This window comes from Phoxinus phoxinus, assembly GCF_949152265.1.
Source record: "Phoxinus phoxinus genome assembly, chromosome: 16".
Classification (NCBI taxonomy): Eukaryota; Metazoa; Chordata; class Actinopteri; order Cypriniformes; family Leuciscidae; genus Phoxinus; species Phoxinus phoxinus.
This window is the reverse complement of record NC_136891.1, coordinates 9,147,990-9,169,437: the sequence shown is the minus strand read 5'-3', so window position 1 is coordinate 9,169,437 and position 21,448 is coordinate 9,147,990. Positions and strand designations below refer to the sequence as shown.

At 36.6% G+C, this 21,448-nt stretch overlaps 1 protein-coding gene across 1 annotated transcript; it reads right to left on the bottom strand.

Annotated features, from left to right (window-relative positions):
- Positions 1-11,180: 11,180 nt before the first annotated feature.
- On the bottom strand, positions 11,181-18,883 carry nmbr (neuromedin B receptor; the record flags this gene model as incomplete). The annotated part of the gene is made up of 3 exons (XM_079584047.1): positions 11,181-11,564; positions 15,240-15,585; positions 18,495-18,883. The coding sequence occupies 3 exons, from the start codon at positions 18,881-18,883 to the stop codon at positions 11,181-11,183; spliced, it is 1,119 nt and encodes a 372-aa protein (XP_079440173.1).
- Positions 18,884-21,448: the final 2,565 nt, after the last annotated feature.

The following is a 21,448-nucleotide window of genomic DNA, read 5'->3' as shown; positions in this document are numbered from 1 at the left end:
CCATCACACAAATGCCTCACTAGCGATTCCTTGAGAAATTTTATGAGATTTAATGAGAAAGATGAAGCACATAAAATCTTTGCCACACTATTTTGACAAATTTATGGTGGACTAATTGGTCCAAGTAAATATGTTGTCATCAACAGTGTTGAGGGTAACGCATTACAAGTAAAGCGAGATAAGTAATCAGATTACTTTTTTCAAGTAACTAAAGTAATGCATTACCTTTTCAATTTACAACAAAATATCTGCGTTAATTTAACGCATTTAAGTAACTCAACTTAATTTGTTTTCCCATTTAATAACTGACAGCTCTCCTGTCCCCATGTTGAGAGAAATCGTGAGTAAGTGCAGAGGTGCGTCGTGTGCGTTGTGTAAACATACTGGTTATTGTGAACATGCATTTACTCATCTCAACTGCACCAAAAACAGATTCAGTATTCCTCAAAATTAATAAAAACAGTGAAATGCAAACTCAAAATATTACGCAAACCTGCAATAATTAAATGTTAAATAATACAAATATATTAATCTCACTTTATTAACCAGTGTCTTTGCTGCTGACTTTCAATGGTCCAATTCAACTATAATAATAAGCAAAATTTACTTTAGATTAACATAACAGGCTGCGTCCAAAATCGTATACTGTCTTAAGTAGGTACTAATTTTGAATAAGTAACTTCACGACTGCAGTATGTTCTATATAGTATGAGTGTGTATAGTATGAATGTAATCTGGACGTACTTCATTCGTTGTCATTATGTGACCTACCAGCGTCAGATACGTCGCAGATCAACATGCTACTGCATTTCTCTCCGATACATTTGGAAATTAAATTAAATGTGGAGGATTTTATCTTTGACAAGGTGATTGACAGGTCAGTTTACATGACAGGATGCGTGTAACTAAGTGACAGAGAACAACCATTAAAGACGCTATTTTATGACATGATAGTATGTCCAAAAGTTTGCCTACTCTTCTGCTACACACTCAAAATGATGTAGACCTACTTTTTCTTCACAAAAAGAGTATACTTTTAAGAACGTAGTAGGCGAATTGAGACACAGCATTGAACTCCTGCATCCTATTCTTCTGCAGTACGGAATGGCAGTAGAGCTGAAAGGTTTGTTTGAGCTGCGCCCTCTACTGTACAGGTGAAAATTTGCATTTTCTTCATTTCTTTGCTTATTCATTTCACTTTTTTGGTGTGAAAGGGCATTTACATTGGCCAAACATATCACTTTTTTTGTTATAAAAAAGCAAGCAAGTCCAGGTGAGAAAAAGTAATGCAAAAGCAATGTAAAGCATTACTAAACACAAAAAGTAGCTAACTACCTCAATTACCGGTAGTTAATTTTAATAAAGCACTGTTGGAATGCATAAGTTTTGAAAGTGACTTTCCTCAACACTGGTCATTAATAACATTATATCTTTACTATGAGATCAGAGTTTGATTTTTACACTGCTGGTAGGGAATAGCAATATATTCTGAGCTCTAATTTTCTAATGTGCCTGAATGAGTCCTGATGAATTGAGAAAGACATGGTCTAAAAATCCACACACCCTCTGAGTTAATGTTTCAATTACCTTATATTAATCTGATTGTCACATAACCATTCAGATAAAATCATTACCAGAGGTGAGAAGAAGATAATCATAACTTGTCAGCTCTACTTCGTTAGCACCTCTCGTGATATATGAAATGGTCCTGCTGAACTGTCATCACTTTACTGCATTGTTGGTGACAGAAGACTTCTGGCGAATCCCCCACCAAGACCGACCTGTCATGTTGAAATAAACCAGCGAGGCCACTCATGAGCTGTCAGACGTGAAAATATTGATATATACGTGGAATCTGAAAGCTTGTCTATCTGTGTGCATGTTAACACACATGCGTCTGTATGTGTTTCGCGAGCATGAAGTCCTGCTGCAGGGGAGGTGAATTTAGTTACCCATAAATAATGTGAAGGGCAACATTTGTCCCGTAAGTGCTAATACAAAGGGACAGACAGATAGATCTTAACCAGGGGGCTTCAACCTCTTGGTTGATAGTACATTATTCAGTGACGTATGGCAAGGCTTTGCCATTTAAGTAAGCCTGGCCTATGTGTTTAGTACCATATTAATGTACTGTTGATATACATTTCAATGTACACAGCAAAATCCCCAGTGTTAAATTAACACTGCTCAGTGTTTATATGAGTTCCCACTCAGAGTGTTATAAGTAACACTGGAGCAGTGTTGAAGTTAATGAGATAATTAAGTGATTAATTGAGTGATGATTGAGCATTATTGATGAACACCTGATGTTAACAAGCAGAATCACCAAAGGCGAAAGTGAAAAATTGCGTCACCATTATGGTGATTGCTTTAGTTGAGCTCTTGACCCTTATATTGTTAACATTAGATTTTGTTTGGCTGTTGTAATGGATTTATAACAGCCAGATGAACAAAGAGAAAATGTGATCTGATGGTGTTGCTTATGTTTTAACATAATCATTATTTGACTCGAATTACCTAACTCATTTAAAGCCTAATTTCTGAGTTAGGTTTACTTTATTTATTGTAGCAGCACTGTCCTTGTACAGTATAATGTTTTTAACATTTTCAATGTAATCCAAAGGATTTCTTAAAAGTTATTCTAATACAAAAACTTTGAATTTTCTTTTTGTTTAGACATACAGACATCAAGAATCAGCATATGAATCTCAACAATGGTGACAATTATAAAGCATGTTGCAGTGCATTATGGGTGCCACCAATCAAAACTTAGTAATGGCTCCCATCATACATCGTTGCATGAAGAAATAATTTGCTTAATTGTCTTCGCAATTTCCTTTATTCTTAATATGTTCTTTCTTCTGTTTTTATGTGACTTTTTAGTCTTGTTTTCTAATATTCAGAGTCGACAGAGACCACCTATTCAGAGTTTTAAATTTAGTTTAAATCACTAAAACTGATCAGTGCCTTCAGCATTCGGTCACTTTTCAGACGTGAGCTAATAAATGTGTGAAAAGTAACACAGCATGGGTGCAAACAAAAGACATGGCAGTGTCAAATGGAATTATCACACACAATGATGGGTTGACTGCCAATTATTTAGCTTGATTGAGCATTGGCCTTATCAGAACGACGGCAGAAGAACGGCCTCCATATTCATTAACAGACAAAGTTCAGCAGAACATGGGGGAGTTACAAAAATACATTTAACAAGGGTTGTTTTCTTGAGGGTATGTATCCAAATGTTATTTTAACGTGATATTTTGCACCTGGTTTCGCAAAAAGACGATAATATGATATTTCAAATTACTTTTAAATATGCAATTCAGGCGCACTGCTAGATGTAAAGTGACATTTGAGACTTTGACATTTAATGGTATGACAATGCAAAGGTATATAGAAGAGAAAAAGTTACTCTTGGGTCACAATTCCTACTTTTTTTCGTTCGAGAAACTGTTTCACTCGTATTTATGCCAATATAGGGAGGAAAAAAGACCATCGCAACTTCTATTTCATGTCGACTTTAAAGCCATTTTTAAACTCACCAATTAATGCATTTATTTAGGCTCACTAAGACTAAGAATCTCAGTTCATAGAGGGAATAATACCAAACAATTTACATGCTGTTGGAATTTGTCTCTGCTACATTCAAAAGAAAAGTGTGATTAACCATCTTTAGTGTTCAGCCTTTCACTGAGGGTTGTTGTGCGTTAGTGCTTTTTGCTAAATACATACAATTTAAATACATCGCTTTTTGCTAGCACAATGCCAAGACTCACAAAGCCTTTCTCGCTGCTCCTCAGTGACTGATCTGACACTCTTCCTGTCACATTGCAAAGGAAATGTAAGCTTCATGTGAAAAAGCTCCCTTCACAAAAAAAAAGAAGAGGTAAAGCATCTTGGGAAGTGAAAAACACACAACAGGTGATCTTATTTCCACGGATGAACCTTGTTCTTCAAACTGTATACATATAGAATGAGGCTGTTCCTACACTTTCATTACTATTTCATAAAGGACATTTTCTATTATGTATGAGCAAGACCTAAAATATTAGTCCAGTCAGACAGTACTTTATGAGGAGAATGCTTACAAATATGTGACATAAAATCCTTGTCAATACTCTGTTAATCTGATAATTTATTAGCGTTATTAATGATAATTTCTCACCTTGTTTTCTCAGTCTCTCGGCTTTGAATGACGATGCACAATAATATATGGAAAACCTCCACTTCTTACAGCCTTATGTGGGTTTTTCAACACCGGTCCAATCCCTTTTATGTTTGTTTTTTTACTGATTTATATTTAATATATAATTATAGACAGTTATTTTCTTTCAATTTTAATCTGTGACAAATAAAATAAAAATGCATTAGCATTCTGGGAGACAGCGATAAAATGTAAAAAAAAATAAAATAATATATATATATATATTGCTACATCTGACTTTCAAATGTTTTGCACTGTGACTCATCCAGCAATGTTATATGATGATAACAAGGTTAACTTTATCTGAATAAACAGATTATGGACAGAATTTGCACTGCAGTTGCTTGGGAAATTAATAGAGCCTATAAATAAATACTTGTTTTGCATCTTCCAGTTCTGAGTTCATAAAACATTTGTAGACTTAATTCCAAAAATCTGTTTAATTTTAATTCTTTAATAACTTAGCAGTATTTTTAACACATATTGACTGACATTATTGAACAATTTATTTCTCACAAATAATACAGAAAATCTCACAAATACATTGAAATAATCTCAAGAAAACACTAAAATACATATTTGCCATGAACGCATACAAGTTACTTAAAACTGACTAGTAATATTTCAACACATAGAACCGTGAATTCATTCATATTCAAGTATGGTCCCATGATGAAAATTGTGGAGTATTTTGTAATGTGGAGATGGAACATGCACATTGTAAGCACAACTGAGATTTTTTTCAAATGCTGGAGATGAACATCCCTGATTAAAATATAAATAAACTCTTGATTCAAAAATGAACTGCTTAATCAAATTAACAATTTAAAGTATACTGAAGTAAATACATTCTTGTTAATTCAATCTATCCCAGCTTGATTGAGTCGAGTTTTAGCTATTGATGTTTTTAATTAAAAGCTCTTGATTAAGAATCCATAACCTTGTTGTGGTCACCATGCATGACTGAATTGTCATTATTAGCATTATATAGATCATCTAGGCTGGTAGAATACATGTGCATTAATCTATATACATCTTTAACATGAAACACTTTTCAATTCAAGAGCAGAGGAGGCCCTGTGCTGCATGTTGAGTCATTCAAGTGTCACACAAGTGTTACAATAACATACATTGTTTTCCTGTTTTGAGTTGATGACTGTGATACAAATAAAAATGACTGCAAATAGTACTGTTTATAAGTTTGCAGTCAATAAGTTTCGTACTAATTGCTCTGAATAAGAATCACACTAATCTCTGTAAGCAGAAAACGGCAAAGTAATGAATGTACAGTAAGTAGCAGACTGTAGCGCAGTAGTGTTAAATTACTGATTTTGTGGATTATCCTCATTCTTTTACTGTTTTTTACATGTGTCCTTAAAGATATAATTAACCAATTTGCTCGAACTTTTCTTGATCCAATATAAGAAGACTGTTTAATTTAATATATGCGTTTAATTTACTCTCAGAGTGAAATCCCAATAAAGTAGATGAGAAAGGGTAGTGTGCCTGTTTAATCAATCTTTCCGTATTACATTTAGATCCTGCTTCTGTGGAACAGTCGCAATCGATTCCTGACGAGGTACGTTTGACGTGTCTTTTCACTCTACTTCATGATGCTGTAAATATGCTATTTACTGTTTTTCGTGCTACAAATGTATTATATTCATACACTGTAAAAAAATTTTTTTTCTAATTTGCTATCATAACTTTTTTTCTTTTGTCAAATCAACTTAGATAATTAATATGGTTCAGACAGCATAATATTTTGAGTTTCTGTAAACAATCTCCTTCAAAAGTTTTATTTTAATGAACTCAAAATTTGAGGCTACAACCAGGTAACTTACTTTTTTAAGTTAAACCAACAATAAACATTTTTTTTACAGTGTACTATGCTTAAAAGTCAAAGTCTCTAGCCAGAAACATACTCGAGTGAATATTTTCCACATTTAATTGTACTCTATGGGCCCTATTTTAACTATCTAAGTTAAAATAGGATATTAAATATAAAATAGCATGGTCTAAAGTGCACGGCGCAAGTGCACTTAAGAGTGAAAAGTTATTAGCATATGCCATGTGGTTGATGTCCAGTGTTGCTAGCTGAGCAGAAATACATAATCATGCTTCGCTTGGTCCCCTCAAAGTTGCGTAGGGTTTTCTCCATATCGACTTTTGCTAGTTTAACGACAGGAAAAATGGTCTGCGCCCGGCCCATGGTCTAAGAGGGTTGTCCCTATTCTCTTAATGAATAATGGGTGTGTGTTGGGCATAACGTGCAAAAAAAAAACAATCAGAGTCTCATCTCCCATTCCCTTTAAAAGCCAGTTGCGCTCGTGCCATGGCAGATTCGCTATTTACATGGCGGAATTTGCAAGCGGAAAGACTGAGCGCTTTTTCCAGAGAGGAAACGGATCTTCTCGTGCGCGAGGTTAAAGCGCGCAAGCAGACCAATCCGGACAAGCTGGATTACACCATATCTTTATGTAGTATGTACACAATAATAATCTTTTACATTGTAATTACCTTTTATTTTTAATATTTGGCATGTTTGTGTGCTACTGCGCATCCCTGTGTGTGTAATAAGCAGAGTGTGTGCGCGTTGTGGACCCGTCTATAGGCTCATATTACTAATGCGCTCTTTAAAAATAAAGTAAAAAATACTGCGCCATTGACTTTAAACCAGGTTTCAGTTGCCTTAAAATAGCAATGCGCCAATAATGAGCCTGAGCACACCTCGTTTTCAGACCAGCATGCCCATGGGCGCACAAAAGGGGCGCAAATGCATTTGCTATTTAAACAATGTGGCGCAGGACGTGAAAATGATAACTGCATCGGGCTGAAACTAGCAAAAAACATTTGTGTCACAGCGTTGTATTGCGCCAGGTGTGGGGCTTTCGCACCGGGTAGTTCAAGGAACTTAGTTCTAGAGACTAGCCACCAGGGTGGTTCTTCCCTTAGGAACGCTTTCCTGGTTGCATTCGCACCGCCAGTAACTCTAAAGTGATGTAAGCCGCTTGTTGTTGTGACTTTTATTTTGACGGTGCGGCGGACCTTTATTCTGACGGTTCTGAGAAAGCCAGCCAGAGCCTGAGCAAACAAACAGTGCTTGCATTCTCTGTGTTCATTAGTTTACGATCTGTCTAACAGTCCTGTCTAATACGTTATTAGATAGAACTGTTATACATAGAAAGTATGTGATAAAAAGTTATCAGCATATGTCGTGTGGTTGATGTCCAATGATGCTAGCTGAGCAGAAATACAAAATCATGCTTCGCTTGGTCCCCTCGAAGTTGCGTTGGATTTTCTCCTCCGCGTAAAGTTAAGAGGTCCTTCTATGTTCGTAGAGTTAGTTTGTGAGGTAAATATATAGGCTAAAATCAGAGATGAGCAGTATTTTAATTACATGTATTTGAAATACATATTTAATTAGGCTACTTTTGAGTATTTTGTAATTTGTTTTTTCATTAACAAAAATAAATTAAATGTCATTTGTAATTAAATACTTTGAGGGACTGTAATTTGTATTTAAAATAGGCTACTTAAAATACTAAATATATAATTTTATTTAGCATATATTAACTTTCATCACCAGGCTCAATAGGACCATAGACATATACAATACGAATAGGACTACAGTACCAAATTGCCTATCACAGTTTTTGGCTAGATGTAAGAAAATAAGGTGACGTGACACATCCTATTGACCTTGTTCACATTTCCGGGTTTCTCAGAAGTGAAAGGCGTCATAGTTTGGTAAACTTCTATAGCAGTGAATGAGAGACTACATTAAATATACATATTTTGGGGGTTTACATTTGCTTAAATAGCAAAAGAAAAACGCCACAACAGCCTTTTCATAACTTTCAAAAAGAGTAAATAAAATAGAGAGAGATTGATAACAGAGAAGAGAAGAAAGATGCCAACTTTACTGTTACAGCCGCTATATTATAAAATGTGTTAATTTTTTTTAAATATAATACAAATATAGTGTTATATGTACATACATTGAAAAAAAATTTATATAAAAAAACGTTGCAGGATTTACGATGCTGATGACCGTTAAAACACACAAAATTGTCAAAATGCCCACCTTGGAGAATATTCACATAAACGCAGTCGGTCGTTTCTAAAATCAATGTAAAGCCGCCTTTCCATTGCATCTAGCCTATTAGACTCTCGGAATTCGCCACCTAGTGGCATGCAGGCGAATTGATCTTTTATTATGACAGTAGCCTAGCCTAGAAATTAATTTTGCAGCCAGGGTAGTCTAGCAACTCTCCGTTGACTTTCGAGCTGGAAAAACCTAAATTGGGTCAGGCCAATCACATAGTGTATAGAGTAGGCGGGGCGGGCTTAACATAATGACGACAGAGTTGCAACGGTTCACTGCCACTTGAAAACAAAGAATGGCGGCTGCTGCTGGCGAACAGCGGTCTTTTGAATCGGCTTTGGCCGCGACTCTGGAGGACTTGGAGTTAAGTTTTTCTTTGAGAAAAGAGCAAAGAACGGCACTTAAGTCATTCTTAAAAAAGGAAGAAGTGTTTTGCCGGACTGGATCTTTGCCGCTCTGACTACGTCACCTTCTTCGTTGCTCTGGTTGGTTTTAGTGCTATCCTATTATGTGCAGAGGGAATTTGAAAGACAATCGTTTATCCCGCCCCTCGGATTGAGACATCCCAATGGTGAGTTGCCAGACCTAACATCTTGAGGTCTGGCTTGCCAGGCTTACAGTAGCCTATATGCTGCAAAAAAAAAAAAAAAAAAAATATTCTAAACTAAACGGCGATATTCCGATATTCTAAGGCCATTGCACACTGAGTCCGAAATTCGCACCCGAAATTTTCGCACGTTAAAAAATAAATACGACCTCACGTTTTGGAGGCAGTGTGCAAGCGTGATTGACATAACGTGAGGTCTTATTTATTTTTTAACGTGCAAAAATTTCGGAATCGAATTTCGGACTCAGTGTGCAATGGCTTCTCGCACTTCAAATTATTGTAAATTTTGTTTGTATTTTCAAATGACATTAGTAGGCCTAGGCCTATTTAATTAGGCCTATTTTAATTATTTTCACAGCAGTATTTTGTATTGTATTTAAATAAATTTTATGAGTAGGCCTAAGTATTTGTCATTTGTAATTAAATACTTTTTGATGTATTTATGCCCATCTCTGGCTGCTACAGTGTGTGTGTCTAATCTGTGTGTTTACAGAGCTTTTTTAAAAAATGGCGGGTACCGGTGTTTTCGTGTGCGTTCGCCCAATCAGCGTATATTAATGTCACTGGTAGTTCTTATTGTGCTGGTTTAAACCCTACTCTGAAGTAGGGAAAGTAAAAAAGTTTTTAAAAAGGGAAAAAAAAAAGAGAGAGAAAAAAACACACACATTTGAAACACCCGTGGAGCCAGTGAACATTTCTTATTAAAGTAACTTTGATGCTTAGCAAATCAAACTTTTTAATCTTTCTTTTATGTATTTACTTTGAAGGGGTGTAGGACACTGGATATGTATTACTTGAAATTGTTGAATGTTGAATGAATTCAAGTGTCAGGCAAGTCACGATCATTTTCAGCAAAATCAAAATGTATTACTTTTCAAAGATTTCAAAGATTCTTTGTTGAGGGGGTCTATTCACAAATTATTGTAATTAGTCACTAATTGCATTTTCCATTATACCGGATTTCATTGTTTTGAAGAAAAATGAATTAAAATGTTTTAGAAAAAATGTAGGCCTATTATGATGACCTGTATGATAGATTTAAAGGTCTAAATGAAATTGTGAGCAGTAAAATGTGTGTGTAAGTGTCTATGTTTTGAGTAAAAGTGCAAGTATTCAGTTTTAGCAGAACTTTAGTAACATTTTCCAAAATAATGCCTCAAGGACCACAAAAAGCTCATTGAACTTTTTTAGGGCACAACATCATGTCATGACATTAATGCTTCATTTTTGCAGGTTTGGGACCTCATGAAAGGCTCTAAACATGACTGCCTCTTTCAGTTCAGTTTTCCGATGACAGTCGCTACAGTTTATAGGTAATATTTCCACTTCACAACTGTATGATTATTCCGCACCATCAGATGTGGAAACAAAACACTCCAAACAGAAAACAATGATTTAAAGATAATATATTGCAATGCAGTGATTAAGAAGATAACATTTGCTGGTGAATCTAATAATGATACACAGCATGCGTTATTCATATTAGTCTGCCATGATGATCTTGGTGTTCCTTTGACTCATATATCGGAAGCTACAGGGGAACGTGTCTCAGAAATTTATATTCATGTTGAATCCTAATCTGTTTATGCATTTATTAATCTAATCACCACAGTTTACCCTTGAGTGTGTGACCTGTCTGATCTATCATAGTAGACAGACTGGAAAGAACCATGTCATTGCTCATAAATTGAATATATTGTGAATATATTGTCTATGTCTGAGAAATAGAATGCGACCGTAGGCAATGTAAATGATTTAAGTGATATCTCTGTAATACGCTTTTCCTCCTGGTGAAATCCAAACTGCTTTACCAAACATTCATTCACTGTATTAAGTGCACTTTCCATCGATTAAAGTTGAATTTTCATCATTTGACTGGATGAAAAAGGAAATATGATTGAGCTGAAAAGCAAACCTGCCATTATACAATAATGGAAAACTCGAGTCCAATCTTTTGTACGGAGCTGATATTTTATACAGGCAGAAATTGTGTTTTGCTTGAGGAGAAATAGAATTAGCCTTCGGTTATCAGCGGGATATCCATTCCTTTCTGTTTGCAATAAGAATAATGTTTCAAAAAATAAAGCAAATTTCATTCCGGGGCTCCAGCGACGCTGCAACCTTTGGGAAAAACATACATGCAATATTTACAATTACAGTAATCCTTCTGTATTTCCTTCTTCTACAAACGGCCATTTACCCAGCTGGGTCCACAATTGACCCTAAATGTGAGTCCCCAAGCCTTAAGAGAGCAGCTGCTAAATGCAGACTCCTGGTTTTTGGCCATGCCCGTTGGCCACGGCAGGAGCGCTCTTCCTGATGGAGGTCATGCGGATGGCAGAAGTGCTCTGAAGGTAGCTGGTGTTGCGCTCTTGGTATTTGCGCTGTCTGCACAGCAGCTGGTTATTGAAATGCCTTCTGAAGCTCTCGCTCAGCAGGTACAGGGCAAATGGGTTCATGCAGGAGCTGGAGAAGCTCAACACTCGCGCCACAAGCGTGATGATGAGGTGTGACAGCGAAGAGTCGATCTGCCGATAGTTGAAGGAGCGGTACATGTAGAGAACATGGTTGGGGAACCAGCACAGCGCGAAGAGGCCCACGAACACCAGAACGATCTTGGCTAGACGCTTCCTTGTTTCCGTCTCAAAAGGGGGAAGGAGAAAAGTTGACAGATAAGACCACTCAATAAAGTATGTGGTGCATTTTAGATGAGAACGAGGTCAATACAAATGCATGCAAGTTCAGTACTGCTTCCTCTAGCCTGATTCTGAACCCGGTAATTGTCTTTTTTTATTGGCTTTGAAAGACGTCTCTTGTGCTCTGCAAGACTGCATTTATTTGATAACCGTAAAAACAGTGATATTGTAAATATTAATACAATTTAAAAAGGTGAATTTTCAGCATCATTACTCCAGTCTTCAGAAACGTTTATTATTTTTAGCAATATTGAGAAAAGTTGTCCTGTGCAATATGTCATGTGGAAACTGTGATGCATATATTTGATTACTGTAATAGAAAGTTTAAAAGATTTTATGAAAAAAATAAATCTTTTGTAATATTATAAATGTTTTTACTGTCCCTTTTGACAATTTAATGTGTCTTTTGCTAAGTTAAAGTATTAATTTGTTTTCTTTTCTTAAAAAAAAAAGTGTTTCTTGGCAATGTTTTTCAGATTTTTGTTGTTGTTATGCTCTCTTCACATCTTGATAGCAATCAATAATAGAAGTGGTCTAAATATAAAAACATGTACCTTTTGGGAAAATCTCAGAACAAAAAAAATGTTTGCCAAACGACAAAAAAATCATTGCATTCGATCCGAATTCACGGCACGTTGTAATTTCCGTAATCTTCCGTAAGAGTTGACTACCCGTGATGTTCTACAGCTGTTTACGTCTTTGATCTCGGAATTATGCATTTCTATGTCGACACTATCAACGGCAAAATGAATCTGCAGCAGTCAGGTGGTACAAATAAGACATGGGGCCCTATCTTGCAACCAGCGCAAATTACTTTTTACTTTGTACGCCAACGCATGTATCAATCCTATTTTGCACTTGCGCTCGGGGGGCGGTGCAGCGAAGGAGGCGTGCTTTGGCGCAAACGTTCCCTGATGCTATTTTGCAGTTCTAGAAAACAATTGTGGCGCGTTGCGCGTGTTATTTATATGGTATTTTAAGGGCGCATGCTTGGATATAATGTAGTGTGCGCACAACGTGCATACACTTTGATTGTCTCATCTACACAAACGCAGCAGTTTTCATTTTTGCAAATTTGATTATTACAAGGAAAAATATTAGCACACGAGGGAAATCATTGTTGTGTCCATGAAGATGTGAAAAAATAAATCTAGCTTAAACGTTTGCCCAAATTATTACACGCCTGTTTAACCGAAGCTAATTTGGGAGGGTTTCTCCCAACCCCAATGTCACTTCTTTGTCTTTTACGGCCCTGACGAGAACGTCATCTCCTCGGCTGTGAAACGTTCCTGGCAAATCCGCCGTTATAGCAATCCGCCATGGAACAAGCGCGCCTGCTCTTAAAGGGAATGTGAGATGACACTCTGATTGGTTTATTTTACGTTACGCCCCAAACCACACATATGAATAATGAAGCTACTTCATACCAACCCTTTTTAGATTTGCGTCAGGCGCAAGAGTCATTTATCCCGCCGGTATAATAGCAACAGCTATGAGATCCGCTCACAATGTTACTTGCGTTTCGCGTTTGATACTTGCGTTTCAGATTGTTAAAATAGGGCCCATGTACTGTACGTTGTTTACGTTCATTATTACTGTAATGTTATGTGCTTTGAGACATGATGTGATTTAACGAATACTCTGCTCTGGCTGTGTTTATGTGTTTGGAGGAGGCGTGGCTTTGGAGACGCTCTGAAGGGAGGATGTGATCTCATGCTTTCAAAGCTAGCTTGCTATTGCTAGCCTCTCCAAAATTGCCTACTCAACCTTTAAGCAGCAAAACTGTTTTCAACATTGATAATAATAAGAAATGTTTCTTGAGCAGCAAATCAGCAGACTGATTTCTGAAGGATCATGTGACACTAAAGGAATGATGCTGAAAATTCAGCTTTGCCATCACATGATTACATTTTACATTTTACAAATTACAACAGTTATTTTTAACTGTAATAGTATTTTACAATATTACTGTTATACTGTATTTTTTATCCAATATAGAGACTTCTCTCTCTCAAAAAATTATAATATATATAAACATACATACATATATAAATAAAATCGTAATTATTCCAAAGGTTTGATAGCGTATGTTGGTTTTTGCTTTAAATTCATCTTATTCATTTAAAAGAATATATCTTCTTTTGTTTTCCACAGAATAAGGAAAGTAAATACAGGTTTGGAACAATATGAGTGTGAATAAATAATGTAAGAACTATCCCTTTAAATATGTTTTTTTTTTATCAGTTGGCTCCTGAGATTCTGCAGTACTGATAATGCATAATTTACACTGTTCAATGAAGTACATACAGTGCAATGCAAGAGATTATATCCCAATAATCTATTCATGCCGTTCAGAGAAACGAATGATAGATGGATGAACACGACTGATGTTTTGTCTCATGAAATGCATGATTACTCATAACCAAAAGAGATAAAACCAACGGTAAACTTCATAGGATGATGCACTGTATTATCAAGGGCAAGAGGGAGCAGAGAATGTTAGCTGCCTTGAAACAGCTGCTAAAAGAGAATATTAACGAGAATATCTGTCATCCTTAAGGACCCTTGGAACAATCCTTAACTGATGATTCATAGCCCATGCAGCGAAAGATAAAGTGCCCTGTCTCAAAAAACTGTCAAGGGAGCATTTTGTGAAGGGTGTCCCTCAGTTCAGCAGAGGCTCATTTTATACTTTCTCTTAAAATGTTTAAGGTTTGGCTCTTGGGGAGGAAATCAGATCTTAGATCATCATAAAAAGGGCCAATTCCATTTAGAACAGCTGTTACTGCAAATTGACATTTAATTGCAAATAATGAGTAAGGGTTGTATGCATTCCGCTTCAATTCCTGAATTTGAGTTGAATTTGTATTACGGTAGCACACTGCATGGAGGGTTTAAATGTATTGAAAGTCATATAATGTGATTTTTAACTACTGTAGACTACTGTAAAAACATATATTTTTAAGTTGTAAATAAAACAAAAATTATTGGACCACGTTTTACAAGAGAATACTTTCTTTTTACTTCAAATTTTACCTGTCATTTAATGTTACTTTGTAATTTCTTTGTGATGGATGGATGGATGGATGGATGGATGGATGGATGATGATGGATGGATGGATGGATGGATGGATGGATGGATGGATGGATACTGTAGGATATAATTGCATTTTGAATTTAGATTTCTTAATATTTAATAAATTAACTTTTGGCAAACCAGAAGGCTAGAGTAGATCATTTTGGATAATGTACCTGTGCAACATTTCTTTGGATTGCAGTTCAGTAAAAAAAAAATATATATATATATATATCTTGTTCCAAATTCTAATACTACTTTCTGTGGTGAGGCTAATTAAACTGAAATTCACACTCATTCCTTTGACATTTGCACAATTACCAATTACCACATAAAGCATATTTCAGGTTAACCTTTTTCCAGTGAGCTTACAATGATAAATCCGAAATGTCTGTGTTCTTATCTCAACTGTGATATCTAAAACATGATTGATGGATTGAAGCAACAATCCGCTATGCCTGAAGAAGAGCTTATTTCGACAAACACAGAAGACTGGCATTCAACCATGCATGTGAGCTTTACGCTCTTCCCCTGGAACCTCTTACCTGTCTTTTGGAGTGCTCACTAATCTCACCTGGCATATCATGAGCACTCTTGACAAGAGTCTTCGCGATGTGGTAGTAGTAAACAGAGATGATGCTCAGAGGGATGAGGAAGTAGACGAGGAATATCATGATGGAGTGAATCTTGGGGTGCATCTCGTTGGAGAGTGGATACGGCACACAAGCGGTGAACGTCATGTTCTTGTCTGGCATATGAACCACCTGTGAAAAGACTGCCTCAGGGATAGCCAGCAGCACTGAGACAACCCATATAGTGATGGCCTTCAAGCAGGTCCAGAACACTGCGCTGGAGGTCTGGATGTCCATGGGATTCACAATTGCTTTGTGTCTAAGAGAAACATATGTGAAAAATTGTCAGCACACAGATTGCTGTGACTTTCATCCAGGTTGAGAATTGATGAAAGAGAAAATAGCCTTGTTTATCATCAATTTATCATAGCTTGAGGGAAAACACTGTGTTCTTATCTGAAGTCAGATTTGATTCTGTGCTAAGGTTTATGGTTATTCCTCAGCAGGATGTGTGCCTGTTTATACTAGACCTGCTGTTATTATTGAAACGAGTTTTGAGAATAGGGCATTTAACTGGTGCATCAAAATTTTCTATTCAGTTTCATTCCACGACTGTTCCATGTCAGTGAAAATATTGATGTCGTCATACAGAGATACATTTCTCTTTTTGGATAAGCTTATTATGTGACAGTTTGAGTACGAATCAACACAGTCGCAATCGGAAATCACACACACACACACACACACACACACACACATACACACACACACACACTCTTATACATCTACCTTTATGAGGACATTCATTGACGCAATGCAATTTCTAGCAGTTTACCCTAACCTTACCCATCACAACTAAGTACCTAACCCGAACCCTTACCCTAAACCTAATTATAACCTTATCCCTAAAACCAAGTCTTGACCCTCAAACAGGCCTTTAAAGGGGTCTCAGAAAGTGAGAACCGGACAAAATGTCCTCACTTTACTCTCTTTGTCCTCACTCCAATGGTCTAAAACTCAAACTGGTCCTCACAAAGATAGTTGTACAAGTACACACACACACACACACACACACACACACACACACACACACACACACACACACACACACACACACACATCATTAAAATAACATTAAAATCAAAACATTAAAACATTGCAATACTTTCAAAGGTTGTGACAAATTATATTTTTCAAGCCATAAAAAGATACTAGTTATATATATATAAGAAGAAAATATCTGCTATATTTATATATCAGATATTTTCTTCTACACTTAAAACCTTAAAAAAAACTTTACACTGGCCTGGCGCTTAGCAATACTAAATCTAAAACTACATGATCAAACTTATAAATGATTCATCTACGGTTTTTCTCCCAAAAGAAAAGCTGTCCTACACGAAATACGATATTTCCTGTGCACATCTTTCCGATATTCTGCTCCGGCTGCAAAGCCTATACAGGCGGTATAAAGTAAACAAAAAAACAATGGAGAAAATTCATGGTGGAAAATTGGTTGCTTTTGTTCCAAGGAAATTGTCAATTTTCTCCTATTGACAAACCGGTCGGGTTTGATCTATTCGTCAGTGTCCTTTAGACATTCTGCTGCCGTCATCTCTAAGGTAAATGGAAATCTCATATGACAGCATCCTCGCCCTGACTTCTCTCCTCCACCAGGTTTTATTGCCCCGGGCTTGCTTTTTTCCTCTCTCAATGAACACAGACTGCCCTGCCTGAGGCATGGGTTAGCTGGCGAGCGCCAGGATCACAGCTTGATTTCTCCCTGAGTAAACAAGTCTGAGTTGAGCATATATGAACCGAATAACATGCAAATTAACTTGATTTTATTTCACGCATGACTGTGAATCTTGAGTAAGTGCTAATCAGATCAAGTCTTCAGAACAATCATTTGTGTGCAAATAGTCTCTTTTCTGTTGATTTTATATCATGGCTAGCCAGCCTCATGCGCTTGTCCTCCATCCTCAGGCAGAAGCTTATCAAATGTATCAGTTTAGACGTAATTCCTTTGGCCTGGAGATTCATTATCCCAAGCAACTGTACATTGACTACATTTTGCATCGCGATTGTCGTTTCGGGGAACGGAACTCTTAATGCAGCCTACAAATCAATAGCAATAAATGAGCATTGCTTGGACCCCAGGGTGGTGGCATAATCACTGTGGCACAAATGAACTTTCAGGTGCTCCAAACAACAAACAGACTGAGCAACAAATCAGGCTAGGAAAGGTCATCACCTTTAGCCGATGCCCCCAAGCACCGGGACAAAAGTGAAGGATAAGGTAGAGTGAAACAGAGCGGACATTTGTCATCTTCACCAGATCCTCGTCCACATTTTTAATGCTCTTTCACAGACTAATGCTCAAATGCAGCCAGAGCTTGTCAATTAATAAAACAGGAATATTATGTTGTCAATCATCATTTACAGTAGGATTGGAAGCACTGTAATAATGAGAACATTGAATTCTGAAGATATTCCTTGCAGTTGAAGTTTATGGAATATTTGTTGTTCAGGTTTTCTTGAACGGACAATCATTTTTTTCTAGGCTTTACCCCAAATCTACCTCTTTTGGCTATAATGATGTCCCTGTTATTTACTGCAGCCTTGGTCCAATTTGGTTATGAAAACGCTGCATTTCAATAATAAAATTCACTGCGGTGTGAGTCAATCAGAATAATAATGTCAGGGTACAGGTGACTTCCAGCCTTCAAAACAACCGTTATGTGTACAGGAAGTATGAAAACAAACTGCCTAATAAATCTTTCATTATCTGTCCAAATCTGTGCTCTGAGCACACCTAACCCCATCACATGTCAGAGAAATGAACTGCATCTTTGTTGTTGAGAAATATATCTCTGTTGAGTCATGAATCAAATGTAACACAGAATCCCTTCAGGCAGTTTGCCAAATCGGATACAGCATCAAGATGAATTCCTCTGTAAATCAATGTATTTGTATTAATTTTGCTCTCAGCTACAGGTGCTTAATGAGGAATTCTATACAACTTAATAAGCTGAGAGAGTAACTACAGACTTAATCTATTGGGTTTACAGTATATATATATATATATACACACAGTAGCCTATAATGTCAATATATGCATTAATTTCTTTGTTTGTTTTAGTGGTTGTTTCAGACATTGTCCTCATTTTCACAGTAGTAAATGTGGTAATGATTGCAGTTCATTCAGGATTTTTGTTTCCCCCTCACCTGTCTGCGCTCAGTGCCGTGAGAGTGAACACGGAGACTCCGACCGAGGTGAGCTGGATCACCGGGATCATCTTACAAGCCACAATTCCAAAAATCCACTCTTCATAGAAATACCTAAACGCGTCCACGGGTACACAAGTGACCAAAAGCAAAAGATCTCCCACAGCCAAGCTGGATATGAAAATGTTTGGTACACTTCGCATCGCGCTGGTAGTGACGAATATTTTCACAAGAGTGATGTTGCCCAGTAAACCAACCGTTATGATAAGTATATAGACCGATGGGATAACGCAGCGAATGATGAAATGCACCGTTTCCCCTCCATCGGATGTCCAGTCATCTGTGAAGTTCTCATAGGCGGAGGTATCATCAGAGAAAGTGTGATCCATATTTCGGTTTAGTGGTTAGAAAGCAAAGGAGTTAAAATAAATAAATGGATGTAAAAAGTTGCCCTGCTTTGAAAAAGAGAGAGAGGTGCTGTCCGCAAAACTTAGTGCTGAAATGAGCGATGTCTTCAGCCACGTCCCTAAAAGTTGACTGGCTTCTTTGAAAGGCAGAAACAAGTAAAGGGGGAGCCTATGGCAAACCATCTTAACATTTAATCCTTTAAACTAACTATTATGTATTGGTGCTATTAATATATTTTAGACTAATCAATCTAATAGAGAATAGTATCGTTCTCAATTTCTCATTTAGTTAATCTATAAGCTACTATTAATTAATTATTTGCCACTAGTCATCACTATAGACTTCCTACTAGGGTATATTCGAGTTGATTCTGGTAACTATTCTGGTACTATTCATTATTGGATTCATTCGAAAACTAGCACTGGAACGAAAATATAACCTATTAATGGAATACATGTTAAATCGGCTTGCCATAAGAACAGCATTGCAGCTAAGCAGCACCAAACAGTTTTGCTCTATCTATCTATCTATCTATCTATCTATCTATCTATCTATCTATCTATCTATCTATCTATCTATCTATCTATCTATCTATCTATCTATCTATCTATCTATCTATCTATCTATCTATCTATCTATCTATCTATCTATCTATCTATCTATCTGTCTATCTGTCTGTCTGTCTGTCTGTCTGTCTGTCTGTCTGTCTGTCTATCTGTCTATCTGTCTGTCTGTCTGTCTGTCTGTCATCTAAATGTGTTAATTCCCCATCTTCCATCACACATTCACCCTTCTGTTTTTTAAAAGTGTATTTATTTGTTTACCTACATAAATAAATAAACTAAAATATTTATTTCTCATGAAAGACCGATGTTGGACAGTCGCTCGTCAGTAGCACAAACTGGAATTGCGCTTTCTGGACTCGTCAGGTGCAGCTTTTGTCCGCGCGCCCCTTATCGGAGTTAGACTGGAGCTCTTTCATGCTCTTTCTATGACTCGCAGGGGGGATTTACCGAGGGAAGAATGGCAATAAATACGTAATCAGTAAACCAACTGGGTTTGGACAACTAGAGTAGAAAAACAGGTATTTGAAAAAAAAAAGAGAGAGGGAGAGAGAGGGGGGGGGGGGGGGTTCTCCACTCCTTTACAAAAATCTAAGACATTATTTGCTTGTGTCCCTTGTCACTGGAGATTGAAACCAAGATTTAGTAGGCCTAAAGAGATGTTTTGATTCTAACCTTTAATGTTAGGTTTGCTTTCTCATCCTTATAGGGATAAAATAAACAGACACAGCAAACATTTATGCATTAAGTGCAGATGACAAATGTTCTTTGTCCAGACATATCTTGAAATTGGACTTTCATTTGGCGTTGGCCTCAGAATCTATCATGGTCTTGTATTCACTCTTATAAATAAAGTTTCCAAAAAGAGTTATTCAGTGATGTCATAGAATAAGCCCAAAGAACCTTCCAGTGTACAGTTCTTAAAATAACAATTTTTTCCTTAGCTAGAAGAACATTTCAATAACGTGTGTGTGTGTGTGTGTGTGTGTGTGTGTGTGTGTCTGTGCGCTTGATAATCCATACATCATTGTTCCCCATGAGGAAAACAGCTTATAAATAATATATAAACAGCTTATAGATCAAGTTATGTATTTTGAAAATGTAAAAATGCAGAAAGTTTTCTGTGATGGGTATGGGTATGGTTAGTGTAAGGGGATAGACTACACTCTTTGAACATAAAAATCACCGTGTGTGTGTGTGTGTGTGTGTGTGTGTGTGTGTGTGTGTGTGTGTGTGTGTGTGTGTGTGCAACACAGATGTTTCCTGATGTAAATGTGGCCTCTGGTAATAGGCTAAATTAATATAGGCCTAATTCGCCACTCACTGGTTGCATGTGGTGATGTCATGTTGAGTTAGTGACATCTGCTGGCTTTAATGACGCTCTTGATGCAACAATGGTAATATAGAGACTAAATTAATTACAGAAGAATGTATTGAGCTATTTGTTCTGCAGTACATTAACAGGTGGCCTTGTACGGCTTTCCTTCTTCATCATTAGCCTATCTAAAATTAGCACTGAAACATATCTGTCACGTTTTAATAAAAACATCTTTACGCTAACTTTTTCAAGGATTCAAGATTCCTTTTAAAGAGACTTTTTAATTTTTTTTTCCAGAGATGCAAAATAACTTAATTCAGAAATTGAAATCTTTTTCATTATGTAGGCTATTCAAGGTTTTTTTTTTTTACTGTAAATGACATTTCTTTTAAATGTATGTACTTATTGAATAGGTTTGATGTGGAGAGAAAATCAATAAAATAAATTGCGTTTTTATTTCAATTACTTTTTATTCTCAGATATAATGCATAAAACGATGTAAATGGACAAACCCATCCCAAACATCAGAGCATCTATTGAACGGCAACATACCAATAATACCAATAATATAAACGTATATAATGGAGTCCTCCTCCATCATGCCGTTGAGCTCTATGAGCAAACAAACAATCAATCACGGTCATATATGAAGCATCACTTTGACT